The sequence below is a fragment of the Ammospiza nelsoni genome, chromosome 2 (genome assembly GCF_027579445.1).
Source record: "Ammospiza nelsoni isolate bAmmNel1 chromosome 2, bAmmNel1.pri, whole genome shotgun sequence".
Classification (NCBI taxonomy): domain Eukaryota; kingdom Metazoa; phylum Chordata; class Aves; order Passeriformes; family Passerellidae; genus Ammospiza; species Ammospiza nelsoni.
In genome coordinates, this window is record NC_080634.1 from 28,939,305 (window position 1) to 28,966,641 (window position 27,337).

General features: G+C 40.9%; 1 protein-coding gene across 2 annotated transcripts in view; it reads left to right on the plus strand.

Moving 5' to 3' along the window:
* The window catches only part of GTF2E1 (general transcription factor IIE subunit 1), a 49,276-nt gene that overhangs the window by 7,926 nt on the left and 14,013 nt on the right, over nucleotides 1-27,337 (plus strand). For both annotated transcript variants that reach the window (XM_059466633.1, XM_059466632.1), the window contains exon 2: nucleotides 39-516. In XM_059466633.1, the coding sequence (XP_059322616.1) occupies nucleotides 69-516 (448 nt within the window). In that variant the 5' untranslated portion in view covers nucleotides 39-68. The remainder of the gene's footprint in view (nucleotides 1-38; nucleotides 517-27,337) is intronic.

Here is a 27,337-nt window from a genome sequence, read left to right on the forward strand (position 1 = left end):
AGATAGCTAAGAATCCATCTGCCTGTTTTTCCTTGCAGTATACATGAAGCTCACAATCTGGACCTGCTATGACTGACCCCGACGTCCTCACTGAGGTGCCAGCAGCTTTCAAGCGCCTTGCCAAATACGTGGTGCGTGGCTTCTACGGCATCGAGCATGCCTTGGCTCTGGACATCCTCATCAGGAACCCCTGTGTGAAGGAGGAGGACATGCTGGAGCTCCTCAAGTTCGACAGGAAGCAGCTCAGGGCTGTCCTCAACACCCTCAAGGGTGACAAGTTCATCAAGTGCAGGATGAGGGTGGAGACGGCTCCTGACGGCAAGACCACGCGCCATAACTATTACTTCATCAACTACCGCCTGCTGGTCAACGTGGTCAAGTACAAGCTGGACCACATGCGCCGCCGGATCGAGACCGACGAGAGGGACTCCACCAACCGCGCCTCTTTTAAATGCCCCATCTGCTTCAGCACTTTCACAGACCTGGAGGCCAACCAGCTGTTTGACCCCAGGACAGGTAAGGGTAGGCTAACAGAGTGCTCTAGCTGTGGTTCTGAGTGCTGGACTTTAAGGTGACAGAGCCTTGGGAAAATTCTGTTTGAGTTTAGCCAGAGCTAGGGGGCACTCTGTTTCTGCAGGTGGTAAATGTTTGAGCAAAATACTAAAGGAGTGTATGCAGGTTTATACAGATGAAAAGGAATCTTGGTGAAATGCTTTTGAGTGTCAAGCAGTAGAGAAATGGAAGTCTTATTGAAGTCACACTCAAGGGTGAATAAGGCAATCTGTCCTTGTTGGAAGCTGTCAGGGCTTCTAGCTGGTCAGAGTGACCCTAAAAAAAGTTGGAAAGGCTCCTTTCCCAGCCTGGCGCTTGAAGAAACAGTCAGGGCTCTTCAGTTCTTGGTCTCAAGGTTGTTTATTGTATCTTATCTATAAAATTCTTTCTCCTGTCCAGCTGAGGTACGCTCAGCAAGACAGTCAGAGGCACTCTGCCTGCCCCCAGGGTGGTGTTATGTCTTTATACTAAAATCTACATATACAATGTTTACAATTACTTTCCAATACGTATCACCTATGTTAGACAGTGAGCTTCTACTCTAAACCAATCTAAAAGTGCCAACATCACAGCAGAGGATGGAGGCCAAGAAGAAGAAGGAGAAAGGCAGGACACACCCAGATCCCACCATCTTGCCTCCTGAACCCCCATTCTAAAAACCCCAAAATCTACTTTTTCACCTGGTGATAAATTCACTATCATTCTACTTAATTTGTCATGGCTTGCAGATCTTCATCTAAGGTTGGTAACTTGCTCCATGGGTCATAATCAAAACCACAGGCATTTTTGGGCTCTGCCAGGGTCTCTGAGCCCCCTGGCAGGGGCCTTGGCTGCTCAGGACAGCCAGAGGGATGTCCTGGGTTCTGACAGGAAGCTGATGGCTTTTCAGTATAACCTGGTCTCGCCAGTAAACTGTAAGACTTCCAGATAGTTTGTAGAGAGGGCATATGTAGAGTTGATTTTAGTTGGTCATGCAAGAAGTGAGTTGTTGCTGTTTAATATTCTCTAGCCTGGTGCACTGTACTGCACAACCTTGTTTCCTGGTGCAAGGCAGTCTCACGAAAGTTAAAAGAAATTAATTACGGTCTTTTCTGTGGTTGGGAGTAAACAATATTCTTATTCATGTATAAGTCTCAGTGGAAGTGTGTATCTGTCTCATGCATATGAAATGAGCGCCTTTCTTGGGTGTCATTGTCTACTTTCTGCTTCTGTGCCAGGGAATAAAAGGAAGAACACCTGCACCTGATGAGACTCTGTTTTGCTAGTCTAATCTGGGATCATTCTGGGGGGAAGGCAGGGAGGTTAGGTGTTAATTTACTTTTTCAATTTTTTTATTTGGAATTCTGTGTCCTGATTTTACTTTTGGAGAAGAGGACAAAAGTTAGGAGAGCTCTCAGATACGTTGAAGTATGATGTTTAGCATCACTGAAGCTTTTAATCTAGGGTTACTCATGTTTAATCTGCCAAGTGCAAACACTCAAGAAATGTTCAGCATCTCATTTTCCCTTTTTCCTGCCTCCAAAGTTAAAAAGCTGTAAAACTCCTTTTACTTGAGCAGCTATGCAGAATCCACTAAGTCAAGTAACAGTTGCTGATGAAGTCCAGTGCAGCTCGCTGAGTAAAATTGCTTCCTTGTGGAGCACCAAACCAGCAGTGCCAGCACAGAATTTCTGTGCTCACCACTGAGTGTACAAACTCTGTGTGCCCTCCACATTTAATTATCATCTGTGGTGGCTGCAGTTGTGTGTGCTGGCTGAAGGGAAATGGTGCTTTTGCAGTTTGCAGTGGTGAGGAGAGAGCAGAGAAGCTGTGCAGAGAGCACACGCAGTGGGGAGTGTGAGGCACTGATCCCAAGGAGACCTGTAGCACTTAGCAGAGGCCTGTGGCCATTGCCTCCCAGCCTGGGTGGGCAGTGAGTTCTGAGAGCAAGGAACTGCCTGTCAAGGAGGTGCTGAAAGTAATAATGCTGAGATTGGCTTTGATACCAAGGCCTGTGCTCCAGGAACTGATAAGGTCAACCAAGGGTCTTCCTGCAGTACAGGCACTGGCTGTGTCCACAATGTGAAATCATTCACTGGCACATGAAGTGTTTTATGTTCTGATGGAGGAAAAGGCTGAGTGCTGTTTTCTCAGCAATTCCCAGGAGTTCTCTCAGTATTTGTGCAAATAACAAGATTGTGAGTTTACCTCCAGTTACTTTCAGTAAGAACATACCTGCCTAGAATTTATATATATTCTGTTTCTCTTTATATTATTTTTAAATCACTGATAGCTTCATCTAGGTCGTGCACATTGATACTGTTGTATGTCTGCTTTATATTGCAGTGGAATGTGTTGTCTCCATGTTTCCTGCTGCCCTGAATTCTGTATTAGAAAAGACCTGAGAGACTCCTAGGTCTTTCACAGAGGAAGCTTGAGAGGTCCAGGCATGCAGAGAAACAAGCTTATTAGACAGTGAAGAGCCATGCTTTTCCAAGAATGTCTTTAGCTCCTGTCAGTGCTAAAGATAAACCTCTCCCACTCATGGAAAGTTGTGGCAGTACAACTGTTGAAGGGTAACTAAAAGCCACATAGCTGCAGTCACAGTTGACCTGAACTGCTCTTAGACTACAGCTATGTTGATAAAACTTTGTGTATTAAAAGGCCTGCAGGACCAAAATCTGTTAATCCATGGAGCAGGTAGGACATGGAAGGCATTCTCTGCACCAATCTGGACCAAGCTGCACTTAAATTGAGAGCTTTTTGTTAAAAGATTCCCTCTTTCACTACCTGCCTTTTGTCCTTATCATTCAGAGAGGGGTGTGATTTAGATGTCCTGTGTTTTCTTCTGCTTTGCTTTCCTCTTTCCTATCTACACCTCAAATGCAAACTCTGAGCAAATGTTGTAGAGTTGGAAGAGTTGCTCTTACACTTCCTTGTTAGTGTGGATGAAGAGGTTTCCAGAACCACTCCATTACTGTGGTCATTATTCTGGAATTTGTGAATCAAGAGTGCTTATGAAGAGCCTGTTCATAATTTGGATTTGTAGAGCTCTTTAATTTTTACCACAGCATGTGTGTCTACCTCTTGGGTTTAGCAGACCTTTGTTTCTTATGGGTCAAGTAGCTCTCTTTTGGCTCTGTTCTTTAGTCCATCTCTGAATAATGTTGAAATAAACCAAAGTGTTTATTTTTTCATCAGAAAATGTGATTATTGATGGTTTTGGAGGGTAGACACAACTCTGATGAGAAAAAATAATTGACAATGAGAAGGATGTGTTTTCAGGACATGTAGGTACAGATGTGCTTTGACTGCTGTTCAGTTAACTTGGAAAAATATTTTTAACAGAGTAACATGTTTGCCAGTAGAATAATTTTAAACGTAGGTTTTAAACAGTAGAAGTGTTACTTTCAGAGTGTGTTCCCTCTGTTTTTAAAAGCATTATAAGATTTTTTTTCTCCATCCCTTCTGCCATTGAATGTCTCAACCCAAAAAAAGCTCCAAAGGCTTTCTCTGTTGTCAAAGGTTGAACAACTCTTATCTGGTACTTGAAGGAAGTTCAAGGACAGGATGTGAGACAGAAAGTCAAGATGATGCCAAAAACTGGAGTTTTTCTGCTGCTTCAGCTCACAAGGAGATCTTGTGAAAAGTGAAAAGAAATGCGTGCTGTGTGAAGTATTTGCTTGGTTGGATAACCAGTGAGTGAGTGCCTGTTAACTCTGAGCATGGCATGCCCAGGTCAGGAGTTTCAGCCCCATCTGTTCTACGAGAGGAGCTTGAACAGATCCTCTAGCTGCCATACTTTCTCCTCAGTGGTGTTTTTTACTGTTGCCTCCAAAGAAGCTACATCAGCAACCCCCTGGTTTTAGAGGCAAACAGCGTGAATACAGCATGATTTTATTGTGCAAAAGTTGCAATGCAAACTTGTAGCAAACTTTAGAGGAGCTTTCTGATGGAGGAGTTTGCCTGTCTCTGGGAATTGGTGCAGACTGGGTTGTTACAAGCTAAGCAGCCACTTCTGTGGGTGTTTTATGATCTACAGGTGGGAAAACAATGCTGATGAATGAAAAGTGTCACTTCTAGCTTTGTTTTTCAGATAGGGTGACTGAGAAACAAAAAAGATTGTTGTTTTCCTGGAATATCCTAGTATGAGCACTTGATCCTTGCCATTCCCTTGTGCCATCATCTGCTGTCTGACTGTACTCTGGCATTTCCTCGTTCTGCACATGAGCAATAGTTTGCACCTGCTGCTGTGATGAGCTCTTGGGGAGATGGAAAGTTTCAGCTATTCCCCTGAACAAGATAAGGGCTGTCTCTGGAGGCTGGGGGTGTACAAGGAAAGAGTTTAGTTGAGGAGCAGTAAGAAAAGCCATCTGTGGGATGTGTGATGTGAATAACTCTGCTGAGGTCAGTTCTGCCACACCTGGGCTGACAGTGGACACTGCTGTAAGGGAACACTGGATTTTCCTGTTTCACCTAGACATAGGATGTTACATTATCTCTTAAACCTATGAGAAGAATGTTCTTCTCTGTGTTTTTCATATAGAAACTTCAGACATTTGGGTTCTGCAGGCCAATCCCGTGAATCGCAGATCAGCCTGAACATCTCGATGCCATTTTGTGGGCTGGATGTTGGGAGGATCGAATCCGCCCACGTGCGTGCAGTGCAGTGCGGGGGAAGGACGGCAGGAGCTGCCGGCAGTTTCTCACCCGGTAGAGGGCTCTGTCTTTGCTCTCTCCAGATGGGCTTGGCTTGCTTAATCTATGGACTGTCACAACGCTGGAAATTATGTTCATGGATGTGTGTTTCTGTAGCGTGATTAATTGGATCTGGCTGGAGAAGGTCTCTAATGTATCCTACTCTCATACCTTAATCATATTTGTAAATCTAGTGTAGCGTTGGAGTTCTGTCAAATTCAAGGTCAGTTTGAAAGAAAGTATGTGACTAGAAACTGCAAAAGGGAGAGTGAGGTGGAACTGAAGAAGTGGCAGAAATGAGATTCTGCAGTGCATCACACTGGTATTCAGCCCTGGATTTTCTTAGCTATTCTAAATACCAAACTGTGTTAGGATACTCACCAGTGCAGCAAGTGAATTTGATGTTGAAAAATGTAAGGCTAGATGAAGTAGTTTTTCCACTGCTGTCTTCCAAAAATTATATTTGCAATGTATTTTTGCCCAGTTTTTGTGTTTCTTTCACTTCTGTTACTGTGAAGAAAAATCTTGGTGTTACCAGTATGTTGTAATAACTGGAGTTGATCTCTCATGTCCATCTATACCTTGTGTCCTCACCATAATATTCAGTTAATTACGGTGTGAATAGTAGTGGAAAGAAACGGATGCAAGACCAAGTGGGTAATGTGAATCAGAAAGGTGGTGCTGGTTGGGATGTTCTCAATCACAGTTGTAATCACCAAATTATTTTGTTGCTTTTTGAAATCACAGCAGTTCATTACTTGTCTGCTCTTCCTCCTCCCACAATTTGCTCTTGGTTTGGTAAATGATTTTGTGAGGATGTGTAGCTGTTCCTATAAATGCATTGTAATGGTAACATACTGTGTATCTGTATGCCTTTCTTATTCCATGTACTGATAAGAAATTTAATTTGGGAAGAACAAATTGAAGGTGACAATATCAGTTTTATAGAAGGAAAGACAACATCTTGAATATCATTTTAAGCCACTTGTTTTACTGTCAGCCTCTCACAGGTCCTTTGTGTACTTCCCAACAGAATTGCACATAACACATTCAGAGACTGGTTTTGTGTACCTGTCATAAGGCACTTAATATCACATTCAGCCAGCCTGTGTGCAGCTGAGCACTTGGATGGTTTGGGCCCCGTTTCTGAGATTAGAAATTTGACTAGGCTTTCATTTTTTTGCTTTGGTCTTGTGTGCTGACTTCTGGAGCTACTGCCTTTTCTCCTGAGTGTTCAGCTCCTTACTTCATCCCCAGTGAGCTGTTCAGAGCACATCTGTCTTCTCATCTTCTTTTGAATTCCCACTTCCTCAGGCAAGTTCTACGTTAACTTCAAAACTTCCTCATCTGATTCAAATTGCTTTTGAGCCTGTCCTATCTATTTTGTTAATTTTTTATTATGCTTCCCCTTTTCCCTGCTTTTTTTGCCTTACTCTTTCTTGAGGAGCTCTTGTGTCCATTTCTAGTACATCTCTTTTTGTATTCTGTCCCTTCCAGCCACTAGAAAAAAAAATAAATCACATGGAGCTGTTTATTCTATATATTCACACAATGTAGCCAGTCCTGTTTGATCTTTATGCTGTTGTTTCTTGTCCTTTGAGTTCATTGATTTTCAGACATTCTGGATAGCTCTGTCTGCCATGTAGTGCCATGTATGTGCTAGGTGATGCTACCACTACAACAATTTACAGCTTTTAACCAGCCAAAATGAGGGCTTGGCAAGCCTTAATGTAAACAGGCATACTGAAACTTCCCTTGAAAAAGAATGGATTCAGAGCAGTTCTGCTTTGAACAACTTCAAGTTCTGTGAAGCTGTGTGTTTTTGTTATCATTGTTAGCTTTCCAAGTGCATAAAAACCCATCAGTGTGATTTTTCTTGACTCTACAAGCACATTTTGTTTGTCTGTGCTGCCACTGAGAGCTTTTGGCAAACACCAGCAGAAGGAAAGTGTCCATGCTCTGCTTAGTTTTTCTATTTCTATTCCAATTCCTGGCAAAATCTCCAAGTGTATTCCTGTCAGCTTCACTCTGCTTTAGCTTGATAAGGCTTGGAGCCACAGGGAAAGGAAAACTGAGAAAAACATATCAGAATTAATGCATGTTTTCCTCAAAGTAAGAATACTCTGTGGAGTGACTTAAAGGTTACATCTGTAACTTGAACCCATTCCCTGTGGGTTGGGCATCGTGTCTGGAAAATAACCAGCTGGTCTAGCCATGGATCTCTCAGCTTGATGGGGAAATAGGTGAAGGTAGGGTTGGAACCTAAAACAGCAGCCAAGAGGATAAGCTGCTGCCTGTAGAATGCTGCCTGATCACTTCCCTGTCTTCCACACTGACCTCTGGCTGGAATGCTTGTGGTCTTAGATTAAAAAACCGATCTGATAAATGCATGCCCTGACTTACAATATTGATGCCTTTTTTGTTTGTTTGTTTTATCTGTGAAGGGCATTTTATTATTTGACATACAAGAAGTAATTGCCCTTCAAGTAAAGGTTATCACTTTAACTTCTCTTAGCTTTGCAAATTGAAATAGATTGCAGCAAGATCTCTGTGAAATCTGTGAATATTGCTAAGCCATTTATAGTGATGAAAGCTGAACTGCAGCATTCCTTTCTTTTATTCTAGTGACTTGTTCTTTTGAAACTGCATCCTTGGTAATATTGTCTGTGAAGGGTGTTACTCTTTTAGGCATGGGCATCATGGAGAATCCTGTCACTTGTGTTGCAGTCTCTCTACTATTGGATGCAATTCAAGGGTGTAGTATGTTGGCTTGGTTGGTATTTTGGTGTAGTCTTCTCAACTGAAAGAAAACTCACCTATCTGTGGTTCCCACTGGGCTTCCTTTGGATAATCCCTCTGTCCAGTTGTGTTTTCTTGGCTTAGTGTCTGGCCTAATTTATGCACAGTAGGACCAAAGGAAGAACTCTATCAGCTCAGAGCTGCTGGGGTTGTGCATATGAGCTGCAACAGGAAAGGCTTCCTCTCTTCCAGTTTATAGTGAATATATGTTAAATCATCTGATGCTTCTGAATTAACAATAATTTGATGTGTGTCTCGTGCAGTCCAATTTTTGAATGTTTAATTTACCTTTTCAAGAGAAATGTCTTTGCTTAAAAATTGTATTACAGTAATTTTAATTTAGTTGAGATAAAAATGATCTGCACACTGAGATGAATGAGCAACGTGGTATTCCTCTAGATAATATAAAGTTCTTAAGGTGCTGCTGTTTTTTTTGTAAACATTAAAGGTTAAATTGTTCCCCTTCTCCAATTGCAAATCCAGCTCATCAGGAAAGGGAAACTGTAGCATGAATATAGGTTAATGTCGTTATTAAATGCTGAAGGAAATTTGGTTGATATCTTAAATTTTCTCAAGTTTACTGCCTAAATTATGGTCAAGAAATAAATCCATATAGGGGCAGTTCCATATACACATTGCAATCTGTGATCAAGTTGCTATTTCACAGCTGAGTTACAGCACTGCTTTGCCCTTAGAGCACCTTGCATGCCTCATTCTCCACTGATAACCTGCTGTGGCCTCCTGGCAGAGCTTATTAACTTGTATCCTTTACAGTGCTCTAGAGAAATGTATTTTAAACTGCTGACTGGGCCCCTGGACTCTCTTTGTATAGCTGTGCTTGGTTCTTAGCCAGAAAAAAGCTGCTGTCTTTTTGGCATTCAGTGTAAGATGAGAGTGATAGTGCTGGGTGTGTTCTCTCCCAAAGTGCTGTCAGGGTGCGAGCTGGAGGCTCAAGTGTGCCCATCCTGTACTGATATGTGTTTTCCAGAGCACATTGCAGGTCAGGCATGGAGCTTGAAGAAAGAAAATCTGTCAACCCATGTTCAGGTAAGTGATTTTGCCACTTGAGGAATGAGCTTTTTTGCAATTTAGAGTTATCAAGGTTTTTTTCCTTGAACAATATAAGATTTGGGAATGCAGAAAGAGGAGAGTGGAAGTGCAGACAGAGATCATGGGGTCTCAAGTGCAAGGCAAGATGCTCTTTAGAAGATAAGTAAACAGTCCAGTGTTCAGTGTTCCACCTCACTGTGCTCTCCTGAGGGAGGCAACAATAACAGAGGCATGAAACCTACTTGGTGAAGATTTGCACTTCAAAAGGATTGGCAAGGCTTTTAATTCTCTGTACCAGGGATGGCCAGGAAGGGCATTTCTTCAGAACACAGCATCCTGTCTTCATTGATTAAAAGAAATCTGGGTGTCAGAAGGGAACAGGCAGCTGCTTTGACGGAAAGGGAGAAAGCTCAGTAATACAAATCTGTTCTGAAAATGCCAGTCTAAAATTGCATCATGGAACCATTCTTTTTCTCTTCACAGCCAAAGATTTTCTTTTTCTTGGGATGTTTAACAGTTTTATTCTTCCTTTCTTGTTTCTTCTTGGAGACTTAACATGAATTAACACAACTGGCTAATAATCTTTGGTTGGTTTGGAACCAAGGTTCTTTGGTTGTGCTTACAGGTGGAGCTAAGGCAGGCTGTGTTTTCTGGATTCCTTTTGCTGTTAGTCTGAAACAGTATGATCCAGTTTGCTGACTTCAGGCTGGGGAAAAGAGTTAAACCACTCTGCTTCTGAAAACAATCCTGTTGACAAGTAGATAAATGCCTTTAGAAGTTTACCTGCATGACTGGAGTATCTAAACTCCTAGTCCATGATTATGGGAATACTTGAATACGGTAGTTTTACGTTGCAAAGAGATTAGCAACTTCTGAATGTAATTCAGTGGAGCTGAAAGAAGAGATACCTTTTTAATTTCCATAATAATTGCACTGAGCTGCTGAAACGGATTAAAAAGGGGTTTGTTTATCTACCCCGAAGCCTAAAAAGCGGTGAGGACAAGGATGTAACTTGACCATAAAAGACAAAAGATTAGTTGATTTGTCAATCTTCACTCAAGCTGAAATGGAGAGATGGCAGTCTCAGTGGTTCTTCCTACTCTGTGAACAAGATCCCATGAATATATGATTGTTGTTGGGAACAGGGCACATCAGTTTTAAAAACAAACAAAACCCAACAAAACTCATCTGAATATTCTTTTTATATGAGAAGACAATAAGAGCTGGAATTAAATTGGCCGATCTGTGTGTCTGTGCAAAAATATTGGTGTAAAAATCGTAAAAATGTCAGAGAAGCAGATGAAGGAAGAGGCAATAATTCTTGCCTGCTGTATGTGATGCTTTATCAGCTAAAACTTAGGGCTGCTTCTGTGCTTGACTTGATCCTTTTTTGTATTTTATGGAATTTAACTCAAGGAAATCTGTGTGTTTTCAGGACACAGTTGAGCTGCTTAGTATCACCCAAATATTTTTATGTGATAACCGAACATCGCGTGTCTAGGCTGGAATGTTTTTGTTAGGATTGAGTTCCTCAGTCCTGCCTGTGGTCCTCCCTCTCAGCCAAGGGTCTTGCCACTGGTAAATGCTTTGGTGATTCATCTTAATCTGCCTGGAGCTGGAAGTTAATGACCCACAAAAGCAGTAACTTGTAAAGCTGACAGGAACTTGTTGCTTTCAGGCAACAAAGGCTGCTGTGCTTCTCAGCAGTTTAGTATTTGCTTCCAAAACACGATCCTGGTCTGCATCTGAATCTGTAGTACTCATTCAGGAATTGGAGTGTTGAGGACCTGCCACCTTGTTCTCAGGACTGCGGTGGTTACAGTCTAGTGAAGGAAAAACTGCTGCATTTGTGGGACCAGAGAAGATGTGGCTGAGCCTGAGTTTGACCTGTGCCCATCAGCATGCAGCTTTTAGCTCCTCCTTAATGCTCCTTGGGTGACTGTGTTGGTTGGATACCACAGCTTAAACTGGGCATGAGCTCCAGAGATCCCCCCTCTATCACATCCTTATTTGGCTTTATCAGTTATTACTTAGGTTCTCTGACTTCCAAATGGGAAATGTATAACACTTTTTCCTCACTTGCTTGATTTGCCTGGTTGGGCTGACAGTTTTTGAAGCAGAACTTTTTCTACCAAGTATTTTTTGCAGGATACCAGTTCTGTGCAATTCTGAACTTCTGTATCCCACATGAGTAGGACCAATGCCTCATGAATACCAATTTTTATGTTTATATTTAACTAGATGACAAAATTATAAACAAATGTTTACAAATTTCTGAGATTCTTCTTTGTTCAGCTGTTCTCTTGGATTAAAAGAGACTTTGTTACCTTGTTAAATAAATAATTTATAACCTGCTTCTCCCTCTTCAGAATACAGGTAATGAGTTTTATCTCAGATTCAAAATCATTTGAGCACTGCTGCTCTTGCATCTGTGAAAGAAAGGAATAAGAGCTTGCTTCTCTTAACCCCTTTTTATTTGCATTTTAGTTTATTAGCTCACTTCTATCATCTCTGGTACATTTCTAATAGCAAGATGACAATTTGCCTTGGAGTTGTGCCAGTTCTGCTTGCTCTGGTGGAAGCATTTGTGGCACCAAGCATGAGTGCGTGCTTAAGGAGAGGGAAAGCAAATGCAAGTAAACAGCACAGCAGGCCTGCTCTTTGAAACTCCCTGTGAGGGCTCAAAGATTTGCAATTAATGTCCCTATGCTTGTTTATAATCAGTTTTGGAAGAGCATTAAGACCCTGTAAGCTACTGAATGCTGAAAGACAGGAAATCGGGTTTGGAAATCTGAGAATTAATTTATGTAGTTGTTGTTTGTTTTCATCTCAGATCACTGCCTGCATCAGAATTTGTGCAATAAAACATTTTTAATATGTAGTCACTGATTTTTTATTAAGGCTATATAAAGTCACGTTCTTTAATGTAATGGCAGTGTTTGCTTACAGGTATGCTGTACAATTTCATAGTGTCAAAACATTGATTCCTCAACTTGTGATGACTCTTCATTTAAGATCTTCTGTCAGCTGTGATGCAAAATCCTTTAATATAGTTTGTGATACACCTTTTAGGTTGCTGCAGTTAAAACTTGGAATTGATCTCTTAGAAGTTGCTTTGTTTGAGAATATCCTGTGTGATATAGTTGCAGGCAGAGACACTGATTTGGATTGTCTGCATGAATCTTTGTAGGTGCAGAGTCTGAATGGTGATAGAGGATATTGTTTTGAAACCTATTCTGCCAATCCAGAAGTGCCTTTTTAAGGCTCACAGCCATCATCTGTAAGCAGTATAGAAAGTAAAGTGCAGGTATGGAAAAAAAGAAATGGATGCTTTGGACTTGACTAAACAGCATCTTGTTGACTAATGACAATTTATGTAATTCATACAGACAGTTTTTTATTCCAGTTGTGTCTTCTACCGAGGATTTGCCACCTTTTCCAATTTTGACTTGTTAGTACATAGCATATGCACCTAAGAGTCTGCATTCAAAATCTTTAGGAGAAAGTATGAAATTGAAATGAACCAGGACAGACTTTTGAAATGCCCTCTAAGGCTAACAGTAAGCAATGGGTTTTTTTCTAAAAGTGGTGTTCTGCACCAGGTGTGCAATCATTTTGTGATTTATTTATCTGGACCATGTTTCATTAGTTTGCTGATAAGCATCTAGAACAGTTGAAGACTGTCTCTTCTCCCAACCAAAACAGATTGCTTCCTGTTTTTCTCATTATCCTTTATCTTATCTCATTATCCTTCTCTAAAACTTAAAATTTGGCTCACTTTTTTTTCCCTCTTATAATTCATACTCCTGATCAGCTCCTTCCTTATGGGTAAATTCTCTTCCATGCTTTAGCCTCCACCAATATCCAGTTTTCCTGAATGTCTTATGGAGTACAGCCCCTGACAAAATGGGCTGAGTGTCAGCTGTCCTGCACCCTTCCCCAGTCCTGAATTCCACTCACTGGATCTCTGCCATCAGAGTTGTTATTTTTCTCCGCATTAACTCAAGGTAAACGCTATTCCTCACTGGACTGCAAGAGATTAGATAATGTCTTTGGAAATAGGAAGGAGGAGAAAAGGCCATCTGCAGCAGTCTCCAAAGTGAGATGCATGCAAAACAATCCATCAAGGTGGGAGGAGTACTAAGGAAATATTTTTTGTAACATCAATAAAAATCTTCTAAAACAGTTTTTCATCTTAATCTTGTTCCTAATTCTATTTTTGTGTATGCTTTATAATATATAGCATATTATTACAGTCCTACATGTATAATTTATAGGTAAATATTCTTATAGTTTGCTCAAAAGTTTGTTTTACTGATGGCTTATGCAATCGATAAAGTGATCTGGAGCTTCAGATTTCCTCTTTTCTCTTCCAAAGAAAACTTCCAGTCCCTTGCCCGTGTCAGGATCTTATTATGGAAGGATCTTATTATCTTTAATCCAGAGCATTATGATTTTGTTATTTGAGGGTTAAATCAGACTTCTGATTTGTTTATAAATTTGAAAGGCAGTGTTTGTGCTCTTGAGAAGACTCACATGGATTTTAATAAAGCACCTTGATCTCCTGCTGACTGCTTTTGTCAAAAATCTGAATGTTTCTTCTTCCTTCCACTGGAATCTTTGTCTGCTTTCCTTGACCCTGAAATAAACTCCTTATACACACTGAATACACTGCTGTGAAATTGAGTGTTTTCTGGCATCTTTAACCAGTCTCACGTGTTTCTGTGCATCCCTTTGGATGTGCATCAGATAAGAAGGACTGCTGTGACTCTTACAGGATGAACAAGCTGAAAGGCAGTCCTTGGAGCACGCACAAGAGGATGCCACTAACTTTGTAGTGCTGTTCTACATCTTCTGCCCAAGGAGAATTGACACTATTCCAGTTTGGGATTGCAGTGTAACAAGTGTTTGCTTTTGTGCCTGCTTCCCATGAAAAGCTCTTCTCTTCTTAACACTGCATGTTGCAGCTGAGCAAGGTTATGTGGTTTGAGGTTTTGCTTTTGTTTTTGTCCTCTGTTACCTTACTTTGTCATAGCTCTAAGGAAAAACATCCCTGTGTGTTCAAATGGAACCAGAACAAATTGCTTCATTCTTCAGGTTGTTGTGAGTGAGGCAAAATTGTTTGGGAAACATTTAGGAAAGTTGGAGCTTTTTGTTAAAAGAAAAGCCAGCAAAAGTGATAGGATCTTGGATTGTGTAAATAAGGAAAGATGCTTATCTGTGTGGGTAGGTAATATTTGATGGAAACTTTCTCTGCAAAAAAGTATGTTTAGTATAGGAGTAGAGAAGTACTCAGAATATTGTTTCTTAGACTTTTCAAAAATGTATACATGCAAAAATTTATTCAGGATGCAAGGCAGAGTAAAAAGTCTATTGACATTGGACTCTAGAAGTTACTGCAGTGATGAGCATGAAATATCTAAATAGAATTTTCTGGCTTGGGTTTAAGAAGGGTGAAAAACTGATATTAAAAAAATCAGGAAATTAGCATTGTTAAGGTCGATTTTCAACTTTATTTCTTCTGTACATAAGCATTTGACACAATCTGCATATGCCCTTTCTTCTCAGAAGAAATACAAGATATTGTTTTTCTGCAAATGAGTTTTCTGCCTTGTATGCTGTATCAGATAGTGTATGCTTGCACTAAGCTGCTCTTTCATGTATAATGTTAAAATATGCTGGCACTCTTAGCTGCTAAATTAATTAATTAAAAAGAATTAATAATTGTGTCAGTAATGTTCTTCTCTGATGGCAATAATTGACAGTATTGCAGTGAGGTCTTGTGAAAGTATATATAAATGTAAATAAAGTGCATGGGTAGATGTATGATGTGTTCCTAATTGCAAACAACTTGGTGACAAACCTAGGTGGAGACTCTGACTTCAGGCTTCTAAATTATCATCCTCAGAGAAAACTTGAAAGGCTGGGATATTGTTATTTTCTTTCTGATGCCACTATCTAAAACTGTAGAACCTTTCATCTGCCTGTGCTTCAAAATACGATATTTAGAGTGGCACTATTCATTAGTTAATTCTGCTAAAGTAAAAGGAAAATGCAGCTCAGGAAACTGATGCAGATAACTCTTGTATTCTTTTGAAGACTTTGGAAGGAAGCCAAAATTAGTGTCAACAATGCTTTTGTTTAAAAAAAAATACTTGCAAAACATTAGAAAATGTTCCAGTAATACAATTCAGTAAATGGGAGAGAGGGAAAGGGAGTCTTTCCAAGCGTGGATACTGATACTAGACAAGGTATTAATCTTCCTAATTTTAGGCATTTACAGAGCAGACATGGACACTTGAGGAATAAGAAAACTGCAAACAGAGCATCCATCTTTCTGTTTGCTGCCAGTGAAGGGAGCCCTGCAGACCAGTAGCCCCTGTGTTCTTGTCTGGTTTTAAGTGTCCTAAGTTCAGTGGAAGTTCTTCCTGCCTGTCATGTGCGCCATGGGAATGGCAGTTCCATTCTGGACTCTGGAACACCTACTAAACTGGCAGGAGCTAAAGCTAAGCTCACATATGGTCTGGTGTGTATTAAACTTCTGTGTAGAGCAACACAATTCAGAAGAGATGTTGAGCTGTGCAACAAAAATAACAGGGTTTAGTTTTCTTCAAAAAAGCTATTCATTAATAAAACTTCTTGTTTGTGAAATCAAACTCTATCCCTTAGGATAGTTTTTGTGCTAGTCATTATTGTTTGGCTGTGCTTTATATTTTGAGTTGCTAAAAGCATGAATAGCAGACAGATCACAAATATCATGGCTCAGATTCTGTACAGTGTTTCAAGTATGAAGGTAAAATTCCTCGTGTGTACTTTGTTGTCATGACCCCTGAAACCATTTTAAAGTGTGAAGGTTCAAGCATGTCACTTGTTTGGGTTTTTTAGTGGTCATTGCCTAAATGAATTCAGGTTGGATTACGCTCCCTTCCAGTTTTGAAGTCCAGTCTGCCAAAGGGAGAGGGTGTGCCTCACAGCATAACTTGCAAGGGAGTGTGCTAGGAGCAAGAGAAAAGAAATGTGAGGATTGAGAATTTGTCATAGGACTCAACCTGCAATTTTTTACTCTTCTTTCAGCCTGCATGTGTTGGAGACCGGGAAAAAAGGACAAGAGCATCAAGAGATGTTCAGTGCCAAGTCAGACATAAAATAACCTGTTAAAGTAAAACACACAGCTGGGACTTTCACTTGAACAGGTTAGCAGATGGTCTGTCAGTCCATGTGTAAGGCACTGGTGCAAGTGTTTGCTATGGTCCCAGCAAGAAAGGTATTCAGGCTCTGTGGGGTATTGATTAAAATATCAGTTATTGGTACTAACAAGAAGGCAAGGGAGAATGGATAATCATACAAGCCTCCAGAGGGTTGTGCTTCCTGGTGCCTTTCAATTACTGTGACCCTGGCTCACTGGCTTCCAGCATAAACATAGTCTAAAACTGGCAGTCTGTTGATTAAAATGTACAGGAGAAAGCCTGAAACAAGAGACACAGCATTTGTGAACCAGAATGTTGGTGCAGAATCAAATTTTCCAAGGAAAGATGTTGTTAACAATTCTATTTATTAAACAGCCCTCAGTGGTGGGAGGGAAGTTCTGTTTCAATTTTTCATACTTGGTTTTTAATTTTATGTTTGTGGCTTTAAAACCATGTGTGTTTCTGCTTTGAAAAATAGATACAAAATTGGGAATGAGTATACAGTAAAATTATCTGCATTTCAGAATATGCTGAAGGTTATTTTCAGATACAGTGCAGGGCTAGAAGAGATAGCCATGTCATCATCCTTCTCTGAAGCTGGGTAAATTTAACCTTCATGGCTGGCATATTCCAGGCTTCTTATCCTCAGTTTTTCATAATACCCTAACCTAAAGGGGGTTTTTACCCCGAATTAAAGCTGTGAGTAATCTTTTTATGTATGTGTGAAATGAAAGAACAGTTTGTCACTGTTTTCATTACTGTAATACCCAAAATTTGCTGTTCTCTACCACCACCTTCTTAAAACTAAACAAGTCTGTCTTCCCAATTTTTCCCTAATGAAACATGTATTAAGCTGTATCATTTGGTTCATTTGGAATTTTTACAATTGGTCCCTAATTACAAGTATGGATTCTGAAGCTGCACCTGGTTTATCAGGAGGAGATATTCACAGGGAAGAACAAAGCAGGATAACATACTGTGGAGAGTAACAGTCATAGTCATGCATGACTTAGTTATTAATACAGCAGCCAGATTTTCTCTTACTTTCCTTGCAGCACAACAAGTTTGGTTCCTGGCTTTGTCCTCTGTTATAAACCTGAGGTTCTTTGCAGTGTGCTGCCAAAACAATTACCCCCTTCTGGTCACCCCCTTCCTTTTTTTCTTTTTTTTTCTTTTCTCTCTCTCTTTTTTTTTTTTTTTTTTTTTTTCTGCTCACCCAAATGCCATATTTTCTACCAATCTCTACTGAATTTCTTTATATTTATTCCAAGCATTTCTCCATTTGGAATGGCAATCCTGTCTCCTAAAGCATTGATAAGCCCTACTCTTTCTTTAAATTGTGAACTAAATTCACAAAATTTAGTTACCTGACACTCACTTGAAAATACTGTGATCAGGGCCTTGCTTCATTCCCACCTGATACCAAATTACTGATGGCTACTCACTGAGAATATTGAGAATATTTTTGAGTTGTGCATCCTTCTTATTGTCATTTCACCTGTAGGCTTTCTCCCTGGTGAGGATATTTCCCAGGACAGTCCAGCATCAGTTTACATCACACCTAATACCTGTTCCTCAGCATTTGCAATTATGAGATCTCCAGGAAGACAAAGCCAGGATATTCAGAGTGATGCCAGATTGGAGGACAAGAGTCTAAACTGATAAATGACCTTTTCACTTTGAGGAAGACTTCCCAGAGATGTTGTGCAGTCTCCACCCTGGGGAGGTTTCAAAGCATCAGTAGATAAAGTTGTGAGCAGTCAGGTCTGATTGCCCTCATTTGTGCAAGAGGCTGGACTGGAGACATGCTAAGGTCCATCTATGTTTCTATTCTTTCTCAAATCTGATCATCTGATCTTTTTACTCTTTATGTTTGTCCTCCTGAGATTTTGATAGTTCCTCTTATCCCAGAGCCTGCTTTCAACAATTCCTTGTGTTCTCTGGGGGAAACATCATCAGATCTTGCTGATGGTGTATCACAGATGTGTAACTTGTTTTACCAGCTGTACAAAGCCTTAGGTTCCAGCTGATTTCCTTCTTTTCTTTATTACATCATATCAGTTCCTACATACAGTGTTGTCTACAGGCAGTTTGCTGGTGACAGCAACACTTGTGAGCAGTGACACAGCCACAGGACCCTGTCATTGCCACCTTCTGGACTGTGCTTCTGTACCTGCAGGTGGCAAGCATGCAGTTACAAAATGAACCTCCTCACTGCCCTGTGCCTTCATCAAGCCTGTCTTTCTCCCATCCCCCCAGCTTCCTTACCCATGAGATGTAACATCTTGGCGCTCCTTCTCAAAGGAAATTATTTAATCTAGTCTGTGCTACACCAGGGACGTGTACACTAACTGGCACAGCAGCACAGCTCACTTGGGCCAGTGTCTGTCTGTGAACACTGCATAGTTTTAGTTTTTCAGTGGTGCACTGAAGTGATCAAAAAAGCTCTTATGTTGCAATTTTGGGCAGACCTCAGAAAAAGTAGGCATGCATATTGCCATCAGTAACTGGTCCACATCCATCACTTGCCCCTAGTTCTCCTACCACCTTGGCCTGTTCATTTAACCTTATCTAGCTTGCCCTTGGAACTGAAAGCCCAGCAGGTGTTCCCTGTCTGCTGGAGGAGAAGAGGTGCAGAACCCTTTTTGCTCCCTGGGATGCTGTGTGTATCCATCTGTTTCCCATCCATGGTGGCACTCAGGGGTGTGTGACTGGACTGCACCTCCCAGCACAGCACTTCCAGGGGAAGGCTGCCCTTCCTGCCATGCTCTCTGCACTGGAGGGAGCAGGGGCTGGTTAAAAATAAATTTGGGAGCAGATGGTGAGGCAGATTATTGTTCATCCTAGGGTGATGATGATGATGTGCCAGCTAACTGCTGGTTGTCTATCAGAATTAATCAGAAGCTGTTGTGGCACATGATCAGTGAAACCACTGCTCCCCCTGAAAAAGGGAAGAAAGAGCAGAGATACAGCTCTGTAAAATAAATTGTTGGAAAAACACTTGTTTTGAAGAAGAAGTTTCTAATGGAGAAAAGACTCTAATAAGCAAAACAGGAATGTTTTTAGGATTTGAGTTTTTTTAAAATGTGCTAACACTTTTATATATCTATAGGTATGCTTTGCTTCTGAAAAGCAACTGGGAAAACTTGGTCACTTTCTTCTTGCATTTATTTCACTGGAATTGTAGATAATCTGAAATAAAAAGATTTAAGAGGTTTATAGGACCCTTTACAAGCACTGTCTCTATTGCTAGTATGAAATGTTATCCATGAATGCACCTGTTTTGGATTTGTGATCAGTGTCAAGGGAGAGGACTTGACACTTGCTGTGCTCAAAAAACTTCACAAATGTTAAATCTCTATACTCACAAAACAGACAAGGCAAAAGCTGAAACCCACTGAGCTGAAAGGCAGTATCAGTTCTGATGCTTTAGCAATCTGAAGGGTAGTTTAGCCCTGTTACCTTCTTTTTCACTCACGAGGTTAATGAAATGGTTTAACAATTAGCAGTGATGGATCACATTAAGAAATAAAACAGGAAGTGCGTTCTTGATTATTGTTAATTAAAAATAATGGTAATTTTTAATTACGTAGTCCACTTAGATAACCTGTCAGTCTATTTTGTTAAGCTACTAACGTGTTAAACCAAATTTCTTATTTTGTGTATTCAGCTTCTGTTGTCCAGGCTATGTCATGGCATCTCCTTTCAAAGTCCACCTAAGCTGATGTCTAGGGTGTAATTTATGGAAAATCTATGCTTTGTTTTAAAAGGTGGTATGCTAAGTGTTTTTTATCTAAGACTGTCAGTTCTGTATAGTCTATTCTCCGCAAATATAAAAAAATACAAAAATTTGGATGAAATTTGCTATTTCTTCACATTTTAATCTGCTCTTCTTTTATACTTTCTATTAAGCAGGTAGTGCTGTTTTAGGTTATACCATAATCTGAGGGCTCTGTCTGTATGTAACAGGGAGTGTTAAGTCAAGGCAGGGCTGAATTCAACTGCTTTAGCTTTAATTTTTCAGATGGTCTAATTTGATATGTTAAAAATAAGAGAGAATGGCTAAAGAGAGGTGGGCCTCCTTACTAAAAATTTGCAGGTGTCAGACTTTCTGTTGCTTTGTCTGGCATTGCTGTGAGCTTCATCAGCCTCTGTTTTTAACAGTTGCATCAGTGAGATGGCAGATCACTTGTGGGTTATCTGCAACAGCAGCAATCTGGAGATCAGGAACCCTGTTAAAATATTCCTGATACTAACAAGTCATTTTTGTTTTGCTTGGTATAGAAAATGGTGAGAATTAAAATAATTTTTTTTAATGGAGTGTTTCTTGTTGTGCATAAGTCAGACTGTACTGGAAAACTGGGCTCACTGGCTTTGTTTCTGATCAGTTCTCCTGTGTGTTGCTGCAGGAAGGTCAGGCTCTTACTATTTGGCATCTATAGCACCTGAAAAGCCCTTTGTTATTTATTATTTTTACTAAGTGAAATAATCTCAGGAACCTGTTTATTTCATCGCCCTTGCCCTTCCAAACTGCTGCTTTTGGTATGCACGTTGCTGGAGTGAGAGCATGGTTTAAAGGAAGTTGTGTGCACGAGGGGTGGCTTGCTCTTTAAATCCTTCTGAGCACTTGGATGCTGGTAAGGTGAGTTTGTACAAACCCTGCAGTGCGGAGGCGCCTGGCTCCATGGGTGAGCATTACTCAGTTTCACCATCAAACCCGTGATGAGAGACTGCAGTACAGAAGGCAAAAATCGCCCTTAGCTCGAGAGATATTTCTCATCTAAGAAGAACTGTAATTGAAAAAAAGCACCTTCTTTCCAAGCAGGTAGCAGAAGTGAGAGTGCTGGGAATTTGCTCTTTGAAGTGTTGTTAGCAGAAATTCTGTTTATTAACACGAGCCTGTGGCACCTGTGACTGTTTCACCAGGCCTCGCTGTTGTTTTAGTGCCTCTCACCTGTGGAGGCCCATGTGGTTCCCACTGCATGAGTCAAAAGAAAAGGACAGAGAAGGTAAAAAATACACATCTCTATTCTTTCTTTCCTGAGGCAGTGTGGGAGAGAGGTACCCAGACCTCAGTCCAGGCTTCACAAGAGATCCTGCCCAGTATAATGGGCCAGCACTTGAGCAGCCTCAGCAATTTCTCCTGCATGTTTCACCTGGTGCCCTGTTATTCCTTCCTAATTTCTTTTTTCAACATTTTTGTAGTCCTAGTCTGTGTTAGTTTCCCTTTATGCTCCAGGTTCCCTCCTGGCATCTGTGCAGTTCTTTCACTTAGAAACTGCCAACTTATTTCTGTCCATGGCAATTCTGGCACCGTCCTGCAGTTTGGAGCTCAGCTCAGTCCCAGGGAGCCTCTCTTTGCATTTATTCTCCCTTACATTTCATGAGAAAATGGGGTCCTCCCTGGCAGCCTCTGGCAAGCACTGCCCAAGCTTTCAGGGCTGCTCCCATTACTCTAATGGCTCTGCATGGACAGAGGGAGGAAGGGTGGTTAAGCACTAAGTGCTGTCTTTGGAGGAAGCTTTTCCATCATCACCCTTCTTTGGGTTTCTCTTCACTGTCTTCTGCCAGCTCTGGCCTGAGGCCCAGGTTTTGTGCAGGTCGGAGCTGGCTTGACTGTAATCCTTCTCCAGCCAGGAGAGGTGGCCCTTCATGGAGCACTGCTGGGACTGGTTTCATGTGGCATGTAGTTTTCACAGGGAGCAGGGGAAAGGTATTTCCTTTGAGAGTAAAGAATAAAGAACTTCTGCACAAAGGAGTATCTAAAAGGCATAGCATTAAGAAGAAAAGAGAACAGTGGGTGGCTTGACTATCCAGAAGAAAGTCTCAAGGAACAAAAAAGAATTCATGGATATTTCTGTTTCCTTGATGGCAGGTAAGAAGTGAGGCTTCATGTGCTAAAATGTGAGAAATACAGAATGGATGAGTAGATTGACAAAAATACCGTGTAAGGCAGCAGTTAAAAGGTGGCATTTCAGGCAAAGGGTGTGTGCAGAAGTTTCTTCAGGAGATCTGTTACCTTATGTATGGCTGAGAATCCAGGTTAGTTGAGTAGAAAATGCTGCCTTGCATCATCCTTCGCATTACCAGCAGAAAGTCAGCTGAAAAGCAGCATTCATTCTCATTACATACTGATGTATATTTTGCAGTGCTGGGGCACCTTCAAAAGCTGCAAGCTAGGAGCATGGTCTCTTCCACCAGTAAATTGTTGGTCAGTATTGCCCATAAATTATTTCAAACCTGTAGGAAGGAGGGTAGTGTGATGTCTGTTCTGGTAAGTCTGTCTTTATTCTTAAGTAACCAACATGGGAAAAACCTGTTTTGTTTGTTGTGAAGGGCCTCCAAAACATCTTGGAAAACAAAAAGTGAAAAGTGGACTTAAGAGCAGCTTGTTCTCGTGGTGTTGGCCCATTCCATTACGTGCTGCTGTTGAAACTAAGGCTGGAAACACTGTGCAGCTTGGAGTCCTGCTTTAATTCCTCTCTCTTGCTATTTCCAGCTGCTGCCATCCCAAGCGCTGGTATGGAAACACACACTTCTGATATTGGCCCCGTTAGCCTTTCAAATGCTGCCTTGGGACTATGGTTTAAGGATTTTGTTCTTGCTCTTTGTTCTTAAATAGATTTCTGGTGTGTACATGAGCAGATTTGTATGAAATGCAAAGTCTCAGCATCCACTGTGTCTTCCCTTGGGTGCCCTTCTTTTTAACTAGATTTTATTATAAGGCAAAAAATGACATTTTACATTTTTTCTATTAATCTGTATTGTTCTCTGTTGGTGGCTCTGGGTGCTGATGCGGGAGATTTTTCTTGCTACACACGAACTCTGATTCTGAATTCTCTGAGGAGAATTTGAAAGGAAAGGATTTAAGTTGTTGCCATTTCTGAGCAGTGGAATTTGAAGCCCTTTTGGACTATAAGTAGCATAGTAGGTGTGAAAGAGTTCTGGATTTCTCTGCTCAGGGAATGTCTTGTATGATACTGAAGGGATTTGGTAGTGGCAGTGAACATGGAAGAAAAGATCTCTCAGAAAATCAGAAGTACTGCTGTAGTTTAACAAGTGGATCTCAGGCATGGGGAAAGTATTTAACATTTGCCATTGCCTGAAACAGAACAATGTAGAAGAAGCTTCTGAAACCTTCTGTTTTTCTGTCCCCAAACACTTGAGATTTTCAAGGAGAAAAATGCTGGCCTTATGTATTTGAAGGTGTTGCCAAGGGTGTCTTATCTTGGCAATTCCTCCTTCTATTGTTAACAGCAGGGTTCATTTTGTGCCGAGAGGGTCTGCAATGAGTGCTGGACACTATTCTTAGCCATCTGTAATAACATTCTAGCACCACCTAGAATTCTTCCAAATTATGCCTAGGATAATGTAACTGCTGGAGTAAAATCCGCTCTGCAGCCTAACAGAGGGACCTTCTGTTTCCAGGACTGCCAGTCCCTCGGTTTTTATACATTTACACACCGCTCTCTGGAAGAATAAATAGTACATGAACATATGCATTGGCTAAGTGAAATTTCCTTCTGATTATAGTGAGGCACTATTTAATGGCATTTATAAAATATGTTTCTTTCATCTTTTGCTATTCCTGCTGTGTGTTGAAGAGTATGCCTTTATCTCTTTTGTTGTTAAGTTACCCTCTTGCTTTAATTTTTTAAACAAATTGATCATTTTTTTCAAGTTAGTGAGTTGCAGTTTTGAAATCTTCTGAACACGTTTCTGGCAGAATTACCTCATCTAAATCAGAAATAGTGCTACTGCATGAGTGCCCTTAAAAGAGGTGGCTGCTACATCTATTACAAGAACAGCATTTTTGAAAGGGAACTGATTGACATTTATCCCAAATGAAATGTTTACTCTCTGTTTAATACCTGCTGGGCAATTCAATACTCTGAATCTGTATTAAACATGTTTAATATTAAAATGTTTAAAAAGCATTATTAAGGCTCAAAATAGGTACTTAAAAGTCAGATCTGTATCTTGGTATGCATGTGTTATGAAATGGTGAAACACTGGGTTTTCCACTTACTAAATTCATAGAATAAGCCCTTTTCAATCACCCATTTTCAAAGGCTGATTTGGAGGGTAGGAGTATATATGACTCCATCCCAAACCTGTAGGCTGGGGAGTTGAATGCTGTTCCAGGAACCTGGATTTTACTCTCCTGTCTCCAATATACAGTCCCATTTCATATTGAACAGCAGGTTAGTGAAGACAAGCTGTTGGAAGGTGAACAGTCATTACTCATTCTCTAATTCTCAGAAACCTATAATAAAACCTTATGGTCTGATACTGAGAAGGATCAATCTCATAGCTGTTGATTCAGTAGGATTTTTGCTAGAATATGTACAGACTTGAGAAAAACTGGATCAAACATTTGGGGCACATAAAGTTAAAAGGAATGGGTTTTTTTACTTCATTGTGAGTCTTGATCTTATTTGTAAACAGTAGATTACACAACTTTCTTAATAATTCAGACATTGTGAAAAAATTAATAGACATTTAAATCTTTCTTCAGATAATAGTATTAGTTACATTATTTGTTCCTAGCCCCATTTTTAGCTGAAGTACCACGCTTGACATTTTCTAATGTGCACTCCACATGCTTCCTCACTCATCTGAGGCAGAACAGTGATAGAAAAGATGTTTTAGCAAATTTCTGTTTAGGATCTGACAATAGGATATGTCCAGCAGTGTTAGTATTGGCTGTTGCTGTGCCTCCTGCCCATAATGGTAATTGTATGTACCTGGTATTAGGTGTTCAGAAAAAGAATAGGGGCATAGAGAAGATGCTGTAATTCATGAGGCTGTTACTAGGAGAGCTGTGAGTTTTGGGGGCAGGATCTGTATTTAGCAGTCTGCATCTGCTCGGGTGCAGTGCTGTTCAAGGAGTGCTGTGTGCTTGGCTCCAAACTGCAGCCTCTGCACTGAGCTGCTCTGGGCAGCCCTGCCCATGAACCTTTCAGTTCTCTGCTTTCAGGTATCACCCACGTGTCTGGATTTGCCCTGACACTGTCTCTGACCAAGGCTACTCATCTCAATTGCAATATCACATATCTTCTTTATAGTTAGAAATTATAAAGCAAATTGGGTGAAGTCTGATGTGTTTTGGATTTCAACGGCAAAAATGGATGGTTTATTACAAAAGTGGGTTAGCGAATCTTCCCCAAAGGCTGACATTTTCTACACATGGCCCAGTGTTTGTTTTCATGCCATGAGTTCTGACAGCAGGGTCTGTTCTGGGCTATCCCAAACAGGACTAATATAAGAAGTTAAACTTTCTGTGTCACATTTCAAGAGAGTACTGCAATCAGCCCTGGGCTGTGGAGTGGCCCCAGGAGCATTAGATCCAGTGGACCATGAAACCTGTCTCAGAAAGATGAGATGTGGCATTACATTTTATGTAACACACTGTGCTCGTAACTGGCTCTTTTATTGCATGTGTAGAATCACTGAATTACTTGCAAGGGAGAATGGTGTATTGCTGTGGTGTTCAGGAGACAGCTTTAGTTGGTGGATTTCTCTTGTTTTTACCTAAAGCAGCTGCATTTTTGGAACTCACATGTGGATAGGAATGTGCTAGGGCCTGTGGGTTTCCAGTACAGTGAGGAAAGAGGGATGGGGCCAGAGAAGGCTGCCTGATGAAATTAACAGCAGACTCATCTTTCTGTGTGGCAGGAATACATTTCCCACTCAGACACACTGGATTGCTTTCTCGTTGGGAAGGTGAGAACAGTTTGATGAGGGCTGAGAAGTCTGCTTAAGTTTGGGAGTCACTAAAGGACAGCAGCTGCCACAGTCTAATCTGCGTTATGATTAATCCATTTAACAATCAACTGTTTTAACAATTAGCTCTGTTACCTTACATTAAGGTCATTAAAACTCTCTTTGCTTTCATTTAACCCCTCGGATTGCCACTCCTAGTAGGTTGAGTGTCCTTATAGCCTAATGTAGATTATGTAATGGTACCTGATGATCCACTGTTGTAGCCTGTTGTAGCCACTTGGCCTACTATTTGTTTTTTTAATGACTCAGCAGAGATGTGCCTTTAGGTGCTGCTGTAAACAGTCCTCTAAATCTTAAAAATCAATGATAAATGAAAGGAATTTAATTCTTATTTGTACTGACAGCACTGTCTGTTACTTAGGTTGCTAAGCATTTTCATTTCATGAGATTGGCTCATTGGTGGAGAGCAGGCATAGGAATTGTTCTGTGATTTTTGTTCTGTTCAAAACTTTGTCAAACACTTACTGTACTCTGAGTTTTTCCCATTCTATGCATCTGACTATGTTTAAATTGCTTAGGAAAATTTAATTAAAAACAGTATTGAAGAATGGGCTGATGAGAAAACAGAAGGGGAGACCAGAAAAATGTATATTCTTTTGCCTCTGTAATATTGTTCTAAATGGCAATATTCTTTTCAATGCTGTGAAAAGATCTTCCATCTCTCTGGCTTGAAACAGGAAATTTGTTTGATGACCAGGGCTCGAATCAAGAGGCTGAATTAGCTGATCTAAGAGTGTGGGGCAGAGAGGCACAGGAATGAGAAGAGGCTGAAATTGGAAAAAGAAGTCCAGGAAAAGAAGAATGAATGGAGAAGTTTGAGAAGTGAGTGAAGCCCATGCTGAAAAAGCAGGACAGCAAGGAGAATAGGACCATCAGTGAAGGAAAAACCCAGAACTGGGATGGGAAGCAGATGGGAAGAGCTGGATAGGAAAGTTTAGGTGTGGGGCTAGCAGGTAGAACAGCAGATTCCCACACAGTACCTATCTTTCAAGAAGCTAGAGCAGCACCCAAGGTGTTTCCTTGTCCTCCTGCCTTTGTTGGAGGAAGCAGGCTGGCACAGCATCCTGCTCCCCTGCAGCACTAGCAGGATGTCATCTTGCCTTTGGTGAGTCAGGGGGCAGGGGCCTGAGGAACTGAGGGCTCCAGGTCTGCAGATGAACCATATGGCTGCTGGCACAGCATCCCATGGTGGGAGGCATTTGTCTGCCTTCCTGGTGGTAGGGACCTAGGAAACTCCTGTCCTTTCCTCAGGGTCTTTATACTCTCATTTTAACATTGGCTGAAGC